This window comes from Taudactylus pleione, unplaced genomic scaffold (assembly GCF_031769625.1).
Source record: "Taudactylus pleione unplaced genomic scaffold, aTauple2 ptg000026l, whole genome shotgun sequence".
NCBI lineage: Eukaryota > Metazoa > Chordata > Amphibia > Anura > Myobatrachidae > Taudactylus > Taudactylus pleione.
The window spans coordinates 7946274-7964181 of NW_028284428.1; the positions used below are offsets into that span (position 1 = coordinate 7946274).

The following is a 17908-nucleotide window of genomic DNA, read 5'->3' on the forward strand; positions in this document are numbered from 1 at the left end:
CGACCGACATGGAGGCGGCCGTTCATGGAGGCGGCCGTTGACCCTGTGATGTTACAAGGCAGAACAACAAATGCTTTATACAGGGGATAGTTAACACCCATTTAATCTACAATTGATGAAATATAGGCCCTCATTCAGAGCCGTACGCTCTGAGCAGAGCGCACGCTCTGAATGAGGGCCGGCCTCCATGAAAATGGAACGTCCTTCTGGACGCTCGTATAGCTGTGGGTCACCGCCCACAGGCTATACGAGCGTGCATTTTGATGGCCGCGATGGTCGAGACCATCGCGACCATCGAAATTGCGAGCCGGAGCCTGCGGTTGAGGTTTTCAACCGCAAGCTCCGGAGTGATTTTGGCTCTATCAGAGCCAAAATCACTCCCACTGACATCACTAGTGATGTCAGTGGGCCGGCTTTTGACGGGAGGCGTTCCCGTGGGAACGCCCCCGTCAGGGAGGCACGCCCCCGGCACGCCTACCAAAGGGGGCGTGCTGTCAATCAACATTGACAGCACGCCCTCTTTGATCGGACACAACGAGCGAAGGACTTTCCTTCGCTCGTCGCGTCTGGCGCATGCGCACGACGGAGCTCCCTCCGTCGTGCGCATGCTCAGTCCAGAACATCGACCCACTTGCGAGCGGACAGCCGCTCGCGAGTGGGTCTGAATCAGGCCCATAATTCCTTGTAACAAAGAAAATACTTCTAACTAGAGAATCGTGTACTGATTACTGGGTCCGAAAACCAGAGTAAGTGGGAACAACCTGGGAGCAATATACAACTGACTGAGAATACTCTATCAGCAGCATTGCACATAACTATTGTGCTGTAAGAGCAAACCGCCATTTACAATACTTGTAGTATGGTGGAATAAAGAGCAGATGCACGCTGGGTTCTGGTAGTGGATATTTATTACTCTGAGCATAGGGAGTACCAGTGAGCCTTACATCAACCAATAGATCTGTGTAAATGGTTTGCGCAATTTAAATATTTGAAGCACAAGAGTCAAATTTAAGTTAACTATAATGTACATATTGATAGAAAACAGTCTAGAAATATAGTGTAGCTATACATGTTGACCTTCACATGCAGAGCAAGAAAAAGAAAATAGCTAATACATTTGTCATATTTTAGAGCAAATGTCCACTCAGATCAAAAGCATAATTCTCCATTTTAAATACAAATGTAAAACCTGCCCTTTGGAGCAATGCTAAGAATGGAGAACTACATACAGCGTGTGCTAATTTAGAAGACAGAATATGACCTCCCTGCTTTCAGCCTACACTCAGTGCTGTGCAGGTTTAAGGCAGTGATTACAGCTAAGCTAGAGAGGAGGGGTTAAAAATATGGGGCCCAGGTGCCGCATTGATGCTTGTTAACATTCTTGAAGTAGTTCTATATACCAAATGTCAGCTGCTAAGATCAATAAGAGATTTGCATTAGACTACATGATATGATTACAATACACAAGTGAGAGTAACTGCGTGCACATGTAAAATCAAGAACTTGTCAATAGGAGATCAAAACGCAATTCCAGTCCCAGACCATGCCATGCTGCACTCACATAGCAAAACTATGGTGGTTCGGGGCCAGTGCAGTGCAATCCAGCACTAGATCTGGCTTCACAAATGTATGCTAGTTATGTATGATTAAAAGACACAGTACTGTATATGCACTATATTTGGAATTGTACAGTAAGTTTCAAAATGGTATTTTACAAGAACAGATGTTAAAAAACAAAAGCTTGCATTCTACATTGTATCGGCAAATATGCAAAAAATCCAACATAGAACTGATTTGCCTGTCCTCCCATTCCAAAGCAAATGTACCACAGGACGTAGTGAAACCATTTCAAAGTATAAGCTATTGTAGATGTATTTTGCAGCATATCCAAAAGGTCAGTCAGATCCTCAAAGAAATCAACATCCAGGACTAATTATACTCCAGAGTTCAAATCTATTGTGACAAAAGCACTGGAGAAGTTGTTGTTGTTGATGAGAGGTATATATGTCCCAGGTTCTTTATATCTGTGTGGTAATTATCCAGGTAAGGACCAGCCTTGATTGCCAGAACACCTGTGAGAGGCTGTTAAAAGATGTGTCAGTTTCTCTGGGCAGTCTCTCACTACCTGGGGTGCAGGCTGAAAGACCTGTTGAGAGGTTGCTATGGCTTTATGTAAGTGCTGTATTTAAATGGTGTTTTGAGCAAGTTAGACAGTAGGTCCTCCCACCCTTAGAGATAAAGATTTCTGTTTAGTTAGAGATGGACAGGCTAGAATTTATTTTTATGATTTTGGTTGTTTTGCACTAGCTGTAGACACTTGTACCAAGGCCCTCGACTTATGTGATACTGATTGGCTGAGTGCCAATCACTTAGTGCGGCTGTTTCCCCCTGGGAATGGTACTCCTTAACCTGATCTTGCAACACTAAATTCTACATCAAATATTTAAGGGTGGTTTCATGCTCTTACAAGTGCAATTCCAACACCACTAACTGGGCTCAGTGTTTTTTTTTTACTTAGAAATACCTGTGTCTACTGTGGTCCAAAGCGGGTGTATACACAACACTTTTTATTCACCTATGATGGTTTCATATTGAACAGTGTTCAACAGTAAAAGCAGCATTTAAGAAATTTGCAGTAAATATGTACACACACACACACACACACACATATATATATATTTACATACACATAAACAGTGTATGTATTCACTTGTACTGAGGGGTGTGGCTGAGGGCACTGACCTGTGCCATGCCTGACTACCCACTGGGAAAGAACCCTTGCCAACTGGAAAAATTACAGAAGTTCACTCATTTCTGAAGCTAACAACACATCTAAAAATTATTATCTTTCCAACCTGCCAACTTGTTGGAAAGAAAATCTGGTAATGTTTGTGAGCAAACAACAAATCGGCCCTTTGATTCCAAATTCCGGAAACATATAAAAATCCTCATTCAGACAACTTGGTTAAATCAGTTTGATTTAAACAACATGTCTGAACAACTGTTTTAAGCTGCCCATCCACTAGGCGATTTTGACAGGCAATTGCATGATAACGACGTCGTTATCGTGTAATCGCTTGCAAATCGGGCACTTCAAAGTCGGAAATGACCAGCGATGCGCGCACCGGCTGGTTGTTTCCGACATTAATCATCGGGCAAACATGCTGGTCAACCTGACGATAACGTCAGGTTCAGCATGTTGCCAGATGATTGATGAGCCTGCACTGAATGACTGCTTGTTCAATGTAGGCTTATCACAGACATAGAAACAACAGCACGATTACAATGTCGTAATAGCGCTGTCGTTTCTATGGTCTGCTAGTGGATGGGCAGCATTAGTCCATTTTGGAGTGTCTAGTAGCAAACGGACAATTGGCGTTTGCTCACATACACTACCAGATTTTCTTTCCAACCAGCCAACAAGTTGCCAGATTGCACATATCATAATCTATAGATGTGTGGCCAGCTTAAAAGCGACTATCTGAAAGTCAAAATTCTTGCAGTATTCAATATTGAAAGCCTGATCTGCACTTAATACCTATTGAACATATGTTTGTAGATCTCCTGTTGAAGTGTAAGCAGCAGCTTTTATATTATATTATTTTAGTTTACATTTTTACACTTTTATTACAACAACAAAAACAAGTTCTATAAAAACAAAGAAATGTAATTCAAAGCAATGTTATTCATGTTTAGGCATCATACACACCTGCTGAACAATCGTTGTTAATTCCAAGCACAGCTGAATTACATTGTTTCTCGTTACTGAGTAATCGGTCACAGCAGCAAATGGTGATCTAAAAAATGAAATACTTTTATTTTAACGTCTGGAAATAAATATAGATAGAATTATCACTAACTCTTTATATCACGCAAACACAAAAAACACACGTGCACTGACCGATTATTTTAAAATATTGAAATAAATAGTAATATTACACTTATTGGTAAAAATAAATAGTTGAGACGCCTCATGAAATCAATCAATAATTAATAGGTTACTTTATTCCTATAGTGCAAAAAAAAACAGACTGTATATGCATTGTATACTGTAGGATTTTTCATGGTATATAGTCATGCACAAAACAGTTCTGCTGTAGGCGGATTAGACACGTACAACATCAGGACTATCACTTCAAATTCACTAGATTCTGGCATTTCACAAGACATCCTTAAACAGCTGTAGTCTGATGGCAAAGACAAACTTTGTACCTGACTTGGTGAAAGAGATCCCCACTGCACCACCTGTAATATTAAGTAGCTGTGGAACATACTGTAGGTACTAGGGGTGGGATGCATCAAGCATCGCATTTGGGATACAATGCATTCCACCACTCATCGATGCATAGCGGTATTTATTAACGCTGTACTGTATGCATGTAAATTTAAGGATAGGACAACTCTCCTGATTGGAGCGGTCTTCTGCGGCGTAGGGACTTCCGGGTTTATGACCAGGCAGACCTTCTGTGCATGCATGGCCGTCGGCCAGGACATACGCGAGCTGCTGGGGACCCTGGGAGGGATCCTATTGGATCCCTCCTAGGGAAGTCTCCGAAAAGAAGCCCATAGACTTCTATTAGGCAACGACCATCTATCGATGGTGTACCCTATTGGGTCCAAACTCCAAAAAGTTTTGCTTACCAGGGCTTGGTGCATATAGGGAATGTGGTCAAACCTTCAAAAACAGTATTTTTGGAGGTTTGACCATATTTTTCAGTAGAGTACATCCCGTCCTAGATGTGCTGTCACACAATTATTGGGAATTATTTTCAAATCCTAGAATTTCCAGGAAAAAAGACAAATAATTCAGACCCTTGTATGAAAGGGGCAAAGGTATAATGCTAATAGCCCTTGGAATAAAATCCAGGGACGTAACCATTTAATTCATATAATCATTAAAAATATGCCATTAAAGTGGGCAATAATGTGTGGTAAGGAGCAAACTCATCATAGCGCTTACATTTCTGCACTATTAATAACCTTTGTACAAACTTTGTTTCTTATAGGCAATATGACCAAGATTAACCAAGGGTGCTATATTGTAACAAGATTAAGCCAAAGGTGAACGGTTCCTGGTCCTGTGTGGAAGCACTAACTAGCCCTGTGCCACTGAATAACCCACTATAGCTTATTGTTTCATTTTCAGTTTGGCTTGTATTTGGGACTGTTTAAAGCAACGTATAATTGCTGGTCTATACCTAGTTTCTATAACATGGACCTTCCTTGATCAGAACATGCCATAGCTTTCCACTTGAGCCATGAATATTTGTAACTTTGTAAATATTCAAGTTTCTCACATATACATAAAAGTGTATATAATATCTCCATGGGTTGGGTACAGGATGCCGATGCTCCTGATTGTGGCAGTCAGAATTCTGATGCCAGCACCCTGACAGGGTTAGGATACCAACACTTGTCAGCAAGTATCCTAACCCTACCCCTCCCTCCCCGCACTCTAAAGCTAACCTCTCTCCCAATGCCTAAACCTAACCCTCCCTCCCTATTGCCTAACCCTAACCCTCACCCCCTAGCACCTAATCCTAACCCCCACTCCCTAGCACCTAATCCTAAGCCTCCCCCAAGTGCCTAACCCTAACCCTCCCCCTAACCCCACTAATTACCATTGGGGTGCCGGCGGTCAGCGTGCTGTCCCGGAATTCTGGCTGGTGTCGGGATTCCAGCGTTGGCATACCGACAGCCTGGATTATAACTACATCCCATCTCCATTGCCATACACAAGAAGCCAAGTCATAAATAAATTTAAGTGTACCAGATTCTGACTTTAGCTAACCCAAGTTGGTCCACCTGCAGCATCAGAGGCCACCTGCAGCACACCAAGATCATGGTTTCCTGGATTGTCTACAAAACCACATCCTGGACCACTACCTTTTCTAGCACATAGTATACAGCCAGTGAGGACCTATTAAAGTTGTTGAAAGCCCATTTCACTCGTTACATTTCATCAATGCAAATTTATTACACGGTCAAACTTTTGTGAGAAAAAAACAATATGCAAGAGGAAACACTTCATTACCTACACACCAAATGTTTATGTGTAAATGAACCCTTGGTGGACAGAAGTAAGATGGCAATAGAGTGGTGAAGGATATAGGGTGACCTCAAGTAAGTGTAACGTAAAGATGAACTATGGCACTAAAACGCATGATATTATCCTCACTACTGAATACAGTCACTGTAGATAGACTGGACTCCCAAATTTAATTTCTCCATAATAAATACTTTTAAATTCAAGCTATTTCAGGCAACAGTACATTTGTCATATTATTGTAATGGTCTAAGGCCTGAACGTCTTACCTTTTATCAGAAATTCAACTTAGCAAATCCTAAAGACAAAATCAATATTCTAACAAAAGTAATGAATTCATTATAAAATGGTAAAGGGAGAGAAAGGTCCTCATAACAACTGGTTTGAATGCCTAGGTAACCTTTAAAAGGGTCTGTACTAATACAGGTAAAAAAATGAAAGTCTGTCATTTATAAAGTGCATTTCAAACTTTCCTATATCACTTTAGTTTGGGAAAGCTTTGCATTGCTGGCTCTGCATAGCTAAAGTTCCAAGGTCTCCTTTCTATGCTGTATACTGGCTGCCTGAAAGGAATATTTAATAGCCATCAACATCCCAAACATATACAGTGCCTTACAAAAGTATTCACCTCCCTTGGTTTTTTACCTTTTTGTTACATTACAATCTGTAATTTATTTATTTTTTTAATCTGAATTTTATGTGATGGATCTGCACAAAATAGTCTAATTTGGTGAAGTGAAATGATAAAAATATATATAAAAAAGAATCTTTGTAAATAAAATTATGAAAATTGGCATGTGCACATGTAATCACCCCTTTTGCTATGAAGCCCCTCCAAAGTTCTGGTGCAACCAATTACCTTCAGAAGTCACTTAATTAGTGAAATTATGTCCACCTGTGTGAAATCTAAGTGTCACATGATCTGTCAGTATAAACACACCTTTTCTGAAAGGCTGCAACACCACTAAGCAAGAGGCATCACACCATGAAGACCAAGGAGCTCTCCAAACAAGTCAGTGACAAAGTTGTTGATAAGTACAATTCTGGGTTGGGTTAAAAATAAAAATATCCAAATCTTTGATAATCCGCCCCGAGCACCATCAAATCCATCATCATAAAATGGAAAGAACATGGTACCACAACAAACCTGCCAAGAGAGGGCGCCCACCAAAACTCACAGATCGGGCAAGGAGGGCATTAATCAGAAAGACAGCACAGAGACCAAAGGTAACCTTGAAGGAGCTGCAGAGTTCCACAGCAGAGACTGGTGTATCTGTGCATGTGACCACAATAAGCCATACAATCCATAGAGCTGGGCTTTATGGAAGAGTGGCCAGAAAAAAGCCATTACTTAGGGATAAAAATAAGAAGACATGATTTGAGTTTGCCAAAAGGCATGTAGGCGACTCCCCAAGTGTATGGAGGAAGGTGCTCTGGTCAGATAAGACTAAAATTGAACTTTTCGGCCACCAAGGAAAAGGCTATGTCTGGTGCAAACCCAACACATCCCATCACCTCAAGAACACCATCCCCACAGTGAAACATGGTGGTGGCAGCATCATGCTGTGGGGATGTTTTTCAGCAGCAGGGACTGGGAAACTGATTTGAGTCGAGGGAAAGATGGATGGTGCTAAAATACAGGGATATTCTTGAGCAAAACCGGTTTCAGCCTGCCTGTGATTTGAGACTGGGACAGAGGTTCACCTTGCAGCAGGACAATGACCCGAAGCATACTGCTAAAGCAACAGACTTGAAGATTGCTGGAGCAGTTTTGCCTTGAGGAATGGGCAAAAATCCCAGGGGCAAGATGTGGCAAGCTTATAGAAACTTATCCAAAGTGACTTGCAGCTGTAATTGCCGCAAAAGGTGGCTCAACAAAGTACTGACTTTAGGGAGGTGAATAGTTATGAGCGCTGAAATTTTCTGTTATGTTGTCCTAAATGTTGTTTGATTCACAATATAAAAAAACCACAACTTCACAGTTTTAGGCATGTTCTGTGAATGAAATGATGCACACCTTCAAACAATCCATTTTAATTCCAGGATGTGAGGCAACAAAACATGAAAAATGCAAAGGGGGTGAATACTTTTGCAAGGCACTGTATGTACTAACTATTTCCAAACTAATGTAAGGATATAAAAACTTGCCATAAATATTGCTACAAAAGGTGATTGGGGAAAACCAGGCACATTGCTCTATTGATCTCAGATAATATTCTTAGGGACTCTGACGCTTTAGCCAACTAAATAACAAAGTAGTGGTAGACTATAGTTTATGCAGGGGGTGCAGTGGCTAGGGGGCCCCGGAAGTTATGTGTACATGGCGATGCAGTCTATGTTACACTTTGGGAGGTTTCAGTGATCTCTGAGCTTGCTTTAGGACACCTGCACTATGTATTGAGAGTGGACCCACACCCAGTGAAGTCCAGTTTAGGCTTCTGGTTCTAAACAGAACTTCACTGCACATGTACCAGTCCCGTACATACTTAGAAGGGTAGCACCCAGGTGTTTCCTGGAGAATAAAATAAGACCATTAAAAGTGAAAGGTTTGCATTTGATGGATTTTGAAATCCTATAAATAGTAATTTGTTTCAATCAAACTTTAGGAATGGGCTGTAGTCCGGAAGTCAACGGTCTAAATGCCGACCGCCGGCTTCCAGACACTGTAATCCCGACTAGGGACGAATGACAGGCGTCTAAATCTAGACGCCTGTCATTTGATCGACGTCGGGAGACCGGCGCCCGGCATCCCGATCAAGCGGGTGCCGGGCGCCGCAGAGGACAGCGCGGGGGGGGGTTAGGTTTTGGGCCCCCGAGGGGGACTTAGGGTTAGGCCCCCCTCGAGAGGTTAGGGTTAGACTAGGGGGAGGGAGGGTTAGGGTTAGGCACCCCCGGGGGTTGGACTCAGGGCTAGACACCCCCCCGGGGGACTTAGGTTTAGGCAGCAGGGGGGGGGGGGGTAAGGGATAGGGGGTAGAATTAGATTAGTTATTACTTACCTTTAGGACGATCGGGATTTCCTCCTTTGTCGGGCATGCGGCCGGCGGTAATACATATAACACCCTTTTAGAATTGCATTCAAAACTAAATGGTCCAATAGGAGAAGCAACACAATCTGCAAATGAACTACACATATTAATTTATGGAGCACGCGCATAGTATGGAAACTAGTATTTCATATGCGACTAAAACAGACATACGTCCAACTATACATGAGCTCCAAAGTGTGTAATAATAAGGTTATTTATAAAAGTTTAGCCATCATACCGGTATAAGTACATTCAAGAAACATAGCGTAGTCAAAGAACAGCATGCCAACATGTATAGTATTCTATAGTATAGTATAGTATTACAAAATGCAATCATATAAAATAACATAACTCTACCAAATCATTGTCTTTGTTTCACATATGTTATCGGTTTGTAAAGGAAATATTTATTACATGATTAAATAATTTTATGAATCACTTACTTATCCAGTTTATGCCCTATCCATCTTTTTTTAAGGTTATCAATGTCATCCTGATCAGCGTGGCAATACCTAAGGCAAGAGAAGGACTTAAACATACAAGAAGGATTGCAGGTGACAAGAGGAGACAAATCATTTAATCACATATCGTTCTGAACGGCAGTGAGCGTACATGGATTCACATAGAACTGCATAAGAATTAAACGCAGAGAGTAACTTGAAATATAAACTCTCATCCAGTCATGATAGCACAGATTTCACACAGAGATATGGAAATGGTTATGAAGATAAATCAAGTTATCAGGTTACAAAACTAAGAAAAGCCCTTTACATTAACACATTAAAAAAAAAAAAAAAACTAACAGCAGCTGTACCCCATGGCAGATGAAAAAGAAACATCTGATTAAGGATCTGATTGACTACTATAGGTGACATCACCTCTTTCCTGTGCATATTCCTTCATAAATGTCCCTTAGATCACTCAGAGGGGGTTCCATGTAAGTTACAATATCAACCATCTCAAACTACTAACAACAACAACAAAAAATTATAAATATAATTATATAATAAGAAAGTTTCTTTAAAAATGCATCACTGCCCTTACTACTTGAATACTTGTAAGTATAAATATATAATTGCATGGAAATGGTTTTCTTTATTTCTTCTACAAGGCTGAATAGATGGCAAATGAAATGACCGTGCAATATCCTAATCATCAATATAACAACATGAACACAAAATATAATTTAATTCTGATGCATGTGCATCCATCAGTTAAGCTGATCATTAGCTAATAAGATTAAACACAGCAACCAAATAAACCTTCTGAAATTAGTGTAGAGTAATGAACATACTACTATGGAGAGAACTATCTTTAGAAAAGAGGAAACAACATTTTACTGAGCTGTGCAAACTAAAGGGACACTTTCATATTCACGGAAATTAAGCAACTGGGGCTGACAATTTCTGACTCCAAATGTTATCTGAGCTGGAACATTTATTATTAATCTTGAAGATGTGATAGCAATGCTTCAGATTGGTTTTGTAAGCTGGGACATCAGCTGCAGCAATGGTTCTCCCTTAAGTTGGGAGGTATGAGATTTTCTGGCAAGAGAGAATCCTCTGTGTTTGTGGAAGATAATCAGGTCAAACATGAGTATTCTAAGAATCTGAAAACATCCCTGCATTTGCCAAAGTTATTTCATTCATCTCCAGATCATAGTAAGCCAAGCACAGCTGTTCATTTACCAGTGTGAGATTTCCTTTACAAATCTATGTGCAGCAATACATCCAGCTCCATCGAGGAATCACATGTATAAAGTGGAAGGTCCATGGAATCACATAAAACAGACTATATTTTGATAAGCATCCACTTGTTTCTTGTATTAAGAAATTTGAGTATTTAAAAATAATAATAATATTTGTGATGAGCTTGCAACATTTACCGGTTTGCTAGATTTGTTGCGAGGTTTTATGTTGGTTTATGCATATTGCATATTATGTGTATTTCTGTAGGTCTCTTGTGTTCACATATGCTCTGAATTTATATACATCCATGTGAAAAAAGGAAAACATGTATTTACACTTATCTTAGCTCTTCCTTATCGGCCTATTAAAATGTTGGGCGTTTGCCAAAATTATAGAAATTACTATTTTTAGTTTGCCTAAAACTCTTAATGAAGAATTCCTGTACAAATGTAAACATTACTTGTTCATTGAAATACATTTTACCTGTCTAACCAGGCAAGAAGGCTCTTTGCGGATCCAATGAGGTCTACAACAGAGGTCAGGAAGTCATTTGGTAATTTTCTGCTACTCTTTCCATCGTAATGACCACTTCTCCTCCTCCCAGTTATGAAGTTTTGCAGGTTTTTGGCAGATGCATTTAATTTGTGAGAAAGAGTTTTCAGATTTTCTGTTTCCAAACCATAATTCTGCAAATAAAGGAGACAAAATGTTTAAATGAAAATCACATGCACTATGGAGAATCGCAAAAAAACAATTTTGAATCAACAAATAGTAACGATTCAAACTTTCATTAGAGAAAGTTTTAGTACAGAATAATACACATATAAACAAGCAGGGATATATGTAATAGTATGTGAGTTACAGGCTATATTTTCACTATCAGGACTATGGGGGAGACATCATGTCTTTGAGCGAGGTAAAGTGGATAAATTTTTAAAATTGGTTGAACACTGTGCTCTGATAGATGGGGTGGTTTGGGTGGAGATGAGGTTCGTGTGGAGTAGAGGGGTTAGTGGAGGGTGGGGAGAGGTGGTCTGTGCGCAGCTTTCCTTAGGAGGTGTCCGGTCTCTAGATAAGCATATGAAGGTGAGAATAAGTAGCACTGCAAAGATGAGGATGGTGGAAGGTAAGGGGAAGGGGGGGATTGGGAGAGGGCAGCAGCCCAGGGATGCGGTAGTTCTGTCTGGTGCTGATAAAGTGGTGTGCAGGTGTTGTGTAGTAATTACGTGAATGAAGACTGAAACATTGTGTACAGGGTGATTAGATGTTTATTAACAGTACACACAGTGAGACACAGTGCTCGAGGATACTGCGGGCCCAATATTCAGAACCGTGTGATGATCCTGGTGAGTTCAAGGGGGTATGTTCAAACCCTGCGTATGCTGATGGTGATAAAGTCAATCATGCGAATAGATGGTGGGCTTGCGGTTAACTCAGTTTGGTATAGTCCAGTGCTAGAGGTGGCGTCCCGCTTAGACTTGGTCACTTACCAGTAAATGTGGTGGTTGAGGGAGTAAGTTGCTGGTGCCTTGTGTCCTCGTCGCTGCGGTGCGCTGGTGTGAGACCGGGGACACTGTAATGTGTGCTCGCTTGGTCCTGGCTACTGTAGCGGGATCACGTGAAGCTATATACCACAGGCTGTGATAATCTGGATGCTGGACGGGATGGACTGGCTGTGTCTTTTTGTGCTGCGCACCGTGATGCTGATGGTGGTGCCGGCGGGAGTGTTTGACGGTAGCTACGTCTTGGTGCGCTGCCCACTGTGACGCTGATGGTGGAGCTGGCACGGGCGTTATTCGCAGTTATGGGTACCTCCGGGTGTACTGGTGACGAGCTGAGGGTTTGCTGTTGCAGCGAACCAGCTGCTTTATACTTCCAGTCCCGGGAAAACCTTGTGGGGTGCTGGTGACAGGCCGTGATGATTGTGATGACACAGCGTGCATCATGGCCTTAACTTCCAGCCCGCGGGTCTTGCTTCTTTTGCTTCAGATGGTGATAGACTTTATTCCAGCTCAGAGTTAGTGTGCCATATTGTGGTGGGTGAGCGTGGATGTGAAACAGGTGGTGTGCCTGTTTGTGTGTGGTCCAAGGCATTCAACACTGACTGCCTTTGTCAAGGATGTCCAGGTGTTGGTGTGGGATGTTTAAATCACTTCCTGATGTGCGGTGATTGGTGGAGATGGTTGTGTCCGCCTTCAGAGATCATGTGTCGAATAGTTAATTATTCTAATGAGAGGCTCCAGTTGCTGTGGTTACGTGGGGATGTGTGTGTCAATGATGACAGCATCTATTCCTAGTATATCATGCTGAATTAGGCGGGTGGGAAAGTTCTGGCTGCAAACCTAGTCAATGGGTTTTAAGTTCATCGATATAAGTTGATGAGTTGATGGTAGAGAAGGCCTGTAATAAAATGTAGTCATGCTGAGGGCTGGAGGATTGTTGTCGTCTGGGTTAATGATAATTTTGTTGAGGACTGCGTTCCTCTGTGTTGGAGATTGTGTGTGGGTAATTCCTTGGGGGGTGGGGGATGTGGGGAGAAAAACGTTGGTAGTGTGTGACCAGGGTTTTTTTTGGCAGGTGATGATGTTTGAGGGGAGGAGATGTTAATAGATATAAAGGAGGAGGTGGGTCAAGTGGAGGATATGAGTTGTTGAAGTTCAGGCGGCTGTATTTGACTTGGTGGGTATGTTATATCATGGACATAATGTTGAAATCGATATTGAGACCTTTTGGTGTTTGGTGGGGTTTTCAGTGTGTATATCCACTTTAGTTCTGCTTTGTTTATTTTTTTAATGTAGTTACCCTCCCTCCATTCTCTCGGTATGTGTTGAATGGCTGTGAAGGTGAGGGTGGAAGGGTCTTGTTCGTGTGTATCTTTGTAGTGTTGTGACAGGCTGTGTTTTTCATATCCAATTTTTATATTTCGTATGTGTTCTGCTATCCTTGTTTTCAGTGGCCTGATGGTCCTGCCTATGTACTGTATACTTGGCATGGACATGAGACTAAATATATTACTCCTTTCGTATGGCAGGTTAATTCATGTTTGATATTGTGTTTCTGTCCTGTTGTGTTTGATGCAAATCTTTTTCCTGTGTTCCCTGTGGTTTTGCAGCCAATACATGTGCCGCAGCGGTGAAATCCGTGTTTCTTTGTTGAGTCATCCAGTGTTGTTTGTATGAGACTGGTAGGTGGTATGTGGCTATGTACAAGTGTTGTTTTGATATAAGGTGCTTTTCTGTATACTACTTTAGGCCATATGGGGAGAACTGAGGCAAAAATTTAGTCTTGCATTAAAACATCCCAATGTTTATTAATGACGGTTTTGATTTTATTAGCTGATGAATTGAATTGTGTGACAAAGAAAATGTCCTTATTGTCTTTGTCATTGGTTTTGTATTTATATTCCAGGAGGTCATTTCTGTCCAATGTTTCTGCTTGTGTGAATGCGGTGTCTATTTTTCCTTTATTGTAATTTTTTTCTTTGAATTTTTGTTTGAGTTCTCTGCCTTGTTCCCTGTATGTGGTGATATTTGTGCAGTTCCTCCTGAGTCTGATGAATTGTCCCAGGGGAATGCTATTTAACCAGTTGGGTGATGACTACTGTTGGAGAGTATATAGCTGTTGATGTCCACACTCTTGTGGAATGTTTTGGTCTCTATTTGTCCATTGTTGATATGTATGTCTAAATCTAGGAATTAAATCCTTTCTTTACTGTATGTGGTAGTGAAGTTTAAGTTATGTTAATTTTTTTGTAGGTGCTCAATGAAGGAGAGAAGTGATTGTTCATGCCCTTTCCAGATGAATATTATGTTATCAATATATCTTCGCAAGAGGACAAGGTTCTCTCCGAAGCTATGCCCTTTCCATATCTTGTCTTCCTCCATTTTACTCATGAAGAGGATTGCATAACTCGGAGCAAACCTAGTCCACATAGCGGTCTCGGTCTGATATCTGTAGAAATTGTTTTTGAACCACGTGTAATTATGTTCGAGGATTAATTTTATGCCGTCTGTGATTAAGTCAGTTTGTTTCAGGTGAAGTGTGCCGTCTTGTTGTAAAAATTGTCCTATACTTTCAATTCCTTGCTTGTGATTTATGACTGTGTATAGTGATGTGACGTTGCTAGTAGCTAGCCACATGTCATCTTCCCATTTAATGTCTCTGAGTAGTTGTAAGATGTTAGTGGTGTCCCTAAGATACTATCTTTGTGTGGTTATGTAGGGTTGAAGGAATTGGTTGACATATCTTCAGGTTGGATGTTATTGCATTTATACCTGAGATTATAGGTCTGCCGGGTGGGTGATGTCTGTCCTTGTGGATTTTGGGAAGATAGTAGAATACCAGAATTACTGGATTGGTAGGGGTGAGGTTGTCGAATTCTTTCCTGTTCAGAATGCCTGTGTCCAGTCCTTGTTTGAGAAAGATAGATAGTTCTTTACTGTACTTCTCTGTGGGGTAGCTTTTCAGTCTGATGTAGGTCTTGGTGTCTCCTTGTAGTCTGTCTGATTCAGTGATGATGTCAGTTTTGTTAAGAATAGTTAAGAAATGATAGGTAGAAGCTGATTGGTTACTATGTGCAACTCTCTACTTTATCTCTCTCAAATGAATAATACTGTACATCTTCACCTATTTATTTAAAATTGGTGATGACAATTTTTTTACATTTTTTATTACCACTTATAAATAAAGTGTTGCAATGGGAGATGAATGATACTCCATGCCTTGGTGATACTGGACCAGAGCGGTAAAGGCACAACTGACCACTTTGCTGGGCCAGACTCAGGACATATGCACACGCGTGACCTAGTTAGCTAGTGCATGTATGCGCAGTGGTACTGGAAAAGGAGTAACTCAAAGTACTGGAAGAGGAGTACTTTATCTCTCTCTAAGGCTTGATACATCTACAGTAGCTCTTGGACTTTCAGGTCCACTAATAAAAAAATAAAAAAATTGTTTAAAAAATTATAAAATATTTATTTTTACAAATAAATATTTTAAAACTGATATTTAAATAGAAAACATGCTTTATTTAAAAAATCATAACTTTTTTAATTTATTGCATCCAGTGGTAGCAGTAACCTTCTGGTGAATAGGGTGAAAAACCTGTTTTCACTGGAGACAGGGCTTTTTGGTGTTTAATAAATATACACACACAAAACCAGAGCAGGTAAAAGGGAAAATTAATGATAAACAACAATAGGCTAATAATTTGACCTGTCCTATATCACAATGCAATTTGGACTGCCACTCAGTCAGATTTAGTCTGCAAATCACATGTGCAAGAAAAAAAAAACAGACTCCAAGAAACAGGTGATGAGGATCTACAAAGTTTGTCGGGACAGATGGCAATGGCAGATGGATTACGACATATAAAAAGTGTATTCAGGCATCATCTAACCATGGAAAAGGTGTCCAAACAATCTGGGTAATTTGGCAAAAATCAGACAAATCTTTCACAATTCGGACACATGCAATACCCTGTGCATGGGCACCCGAACAAAGTGTCATATATTTTTGTTTTATGTGACTTATATTGGGTGTTAGTGATTTTGCAATCTTCCCAATAACAGTCCTTACCAATGCACAAAGTAAGTCTACTGCTTCCAGAATTAGCTCCTGGTGTCCAATCCGTGTAACTCCCAGCTCCTCCAGCTCCTGATGAGTAATACGTAGTAACTGATCCCCAGCAATCTTTTCCCTTTCAAAGTTTTTGATATACTGTTGTAGACAGTCATCTAGACCTGATGGAAAACAATGACAATTTTATAGTTTTTATTTTTCAGTGCAAAGAAGTCTATTGCTTTCCAAGTCAAGGAATCCAAATATTTAGCTTTAAGAACAAGGAGGACACAAAATAAGAAACAGTCTACAAAGTGTATAGTAGTAAAACTTAAATCAAACTGTAACAGGCCCCAAAATATATAGTAAAATGCTATGTAGAAATAATTAACTCTCAAATAACTAAAATGTGCAAAGATAATTTAATCAAACTACACATCTGCATGTAAAGTAATATCAACACTGATACAGACAAAATTAAAATATACACCAAAGCTGCTTCTCCTGTTTAGATTCCTCTTTACTGTAATCTCAGTTTTAAACTGTCTTAGAAACTATTCATGTCCAAAAAAATACACAGCTCATATCCTAGAAAAAATATACACACTACAAGGGGGTACACCTCCCTCTATCCAACTCGGAACTAATAAGATTTATATCAGGAATCCATCATTCCACATAATGCCATAACACATGTTCGGAAACAACAGTCCTATCCGAATCCAAAACGCCAGATGTACAGTATATTTAAAAGTTCCTCTTCCTTTATTAAAATAATTACATTTAAAAACTCTTCATAGAGGGTGCATATAATCCTCACATCACCAGTGGTATATTTGTCAGAAAGATATCTCTTCTAGGAAGCCTGATTTTCTTTGTGGTAATCTACCAGATTATTAGTAGCTGATCTCCTGGGACCTCTCTACGGCTTAGACTGTTGGCCTTCCTGTAACCTCCCAGTGTTTCTTGTCATATGGATGCCATTGACTTGTACCACTGATCTTGTCGGATAGTCAGCACTTCCTCTTACTGCTAAAGACCGCTGCCACCCGCTACCGACGTGTTCCACCCTAATTCTAGCTATTACCTTCTAGAAGGTACTAGATAAATGTTAAATAGAATCTGATTGGTTGCTATGGGCAACTTCTCCATTTCTAAATACCCATAAATAGTAAATATACCCCTTAGAGTGAGAAAGTGTTGCATGTGAGGTTTCAGAATATGTCTGACTGTTTTTCGCCCCAGCTTCTGCAATAGGCATTATAGTGCATGAAACATCTATAGACTGATCTATATTGGCTCAGTGCTCCTAGTATAAAGGTGCGTATCCACTAGGTGATCAAAAAGAGCAACTGAACAATCACGACATCGTTATCGTTCAATCGCTCATTAATCGTTCACAATACTTTCATTAAAATGTTGAAAACGACCAGCGATGCGCGCTCCTGCTGTTCGTTTTCGACATCAATCATCGCCTGAACATGCAGGTCAATCTGCTGTGTGCCTAACCCTAACCTCCCCCCAGTGGTGCCTAACCCTAACCCCCCCTTGCCACAGCCTAACCCTCCCCGAGGGGTGGCTAGCCC

General features: G+C 40.6%; 1 protein-coding gene across 4 annotated transcripts in view; it reads right to left on the bottom strand.

Annotated features, from left to right (window-relative positions):
- CNKSR2 (connector enhancer of kinase suppressor of Ras 2) overlaps positions 1-17908 on the bottom strand; it is a 431743-nt gene that overhangs the window by 339696 nt on the left and 74139 nt on the right. For all 4 annotated transcript variants that reach the window (XM_088451603.1, XM_088451600.1, XM_088451599.1 and 1 more), the window contains exons 2-5: positions 16341-16504; positions 11247-11449; positions 9519-9587; positions 3710-3797 (exon numbers count right to left, since the gene is read on the bottom strand). In XM_088451603.1, the coding sequence (XP_088307729.1) occupies positions 3710-3797; positions 9519-9587; positions 11247-11449; positions 16341-16504 (524 nt within the window). The remainder of the gene's footprint in view (positions 1-3709; positions 3798-9518; positions 9588-11246; positions 11450-16340; positions 16505-17908) is intronic.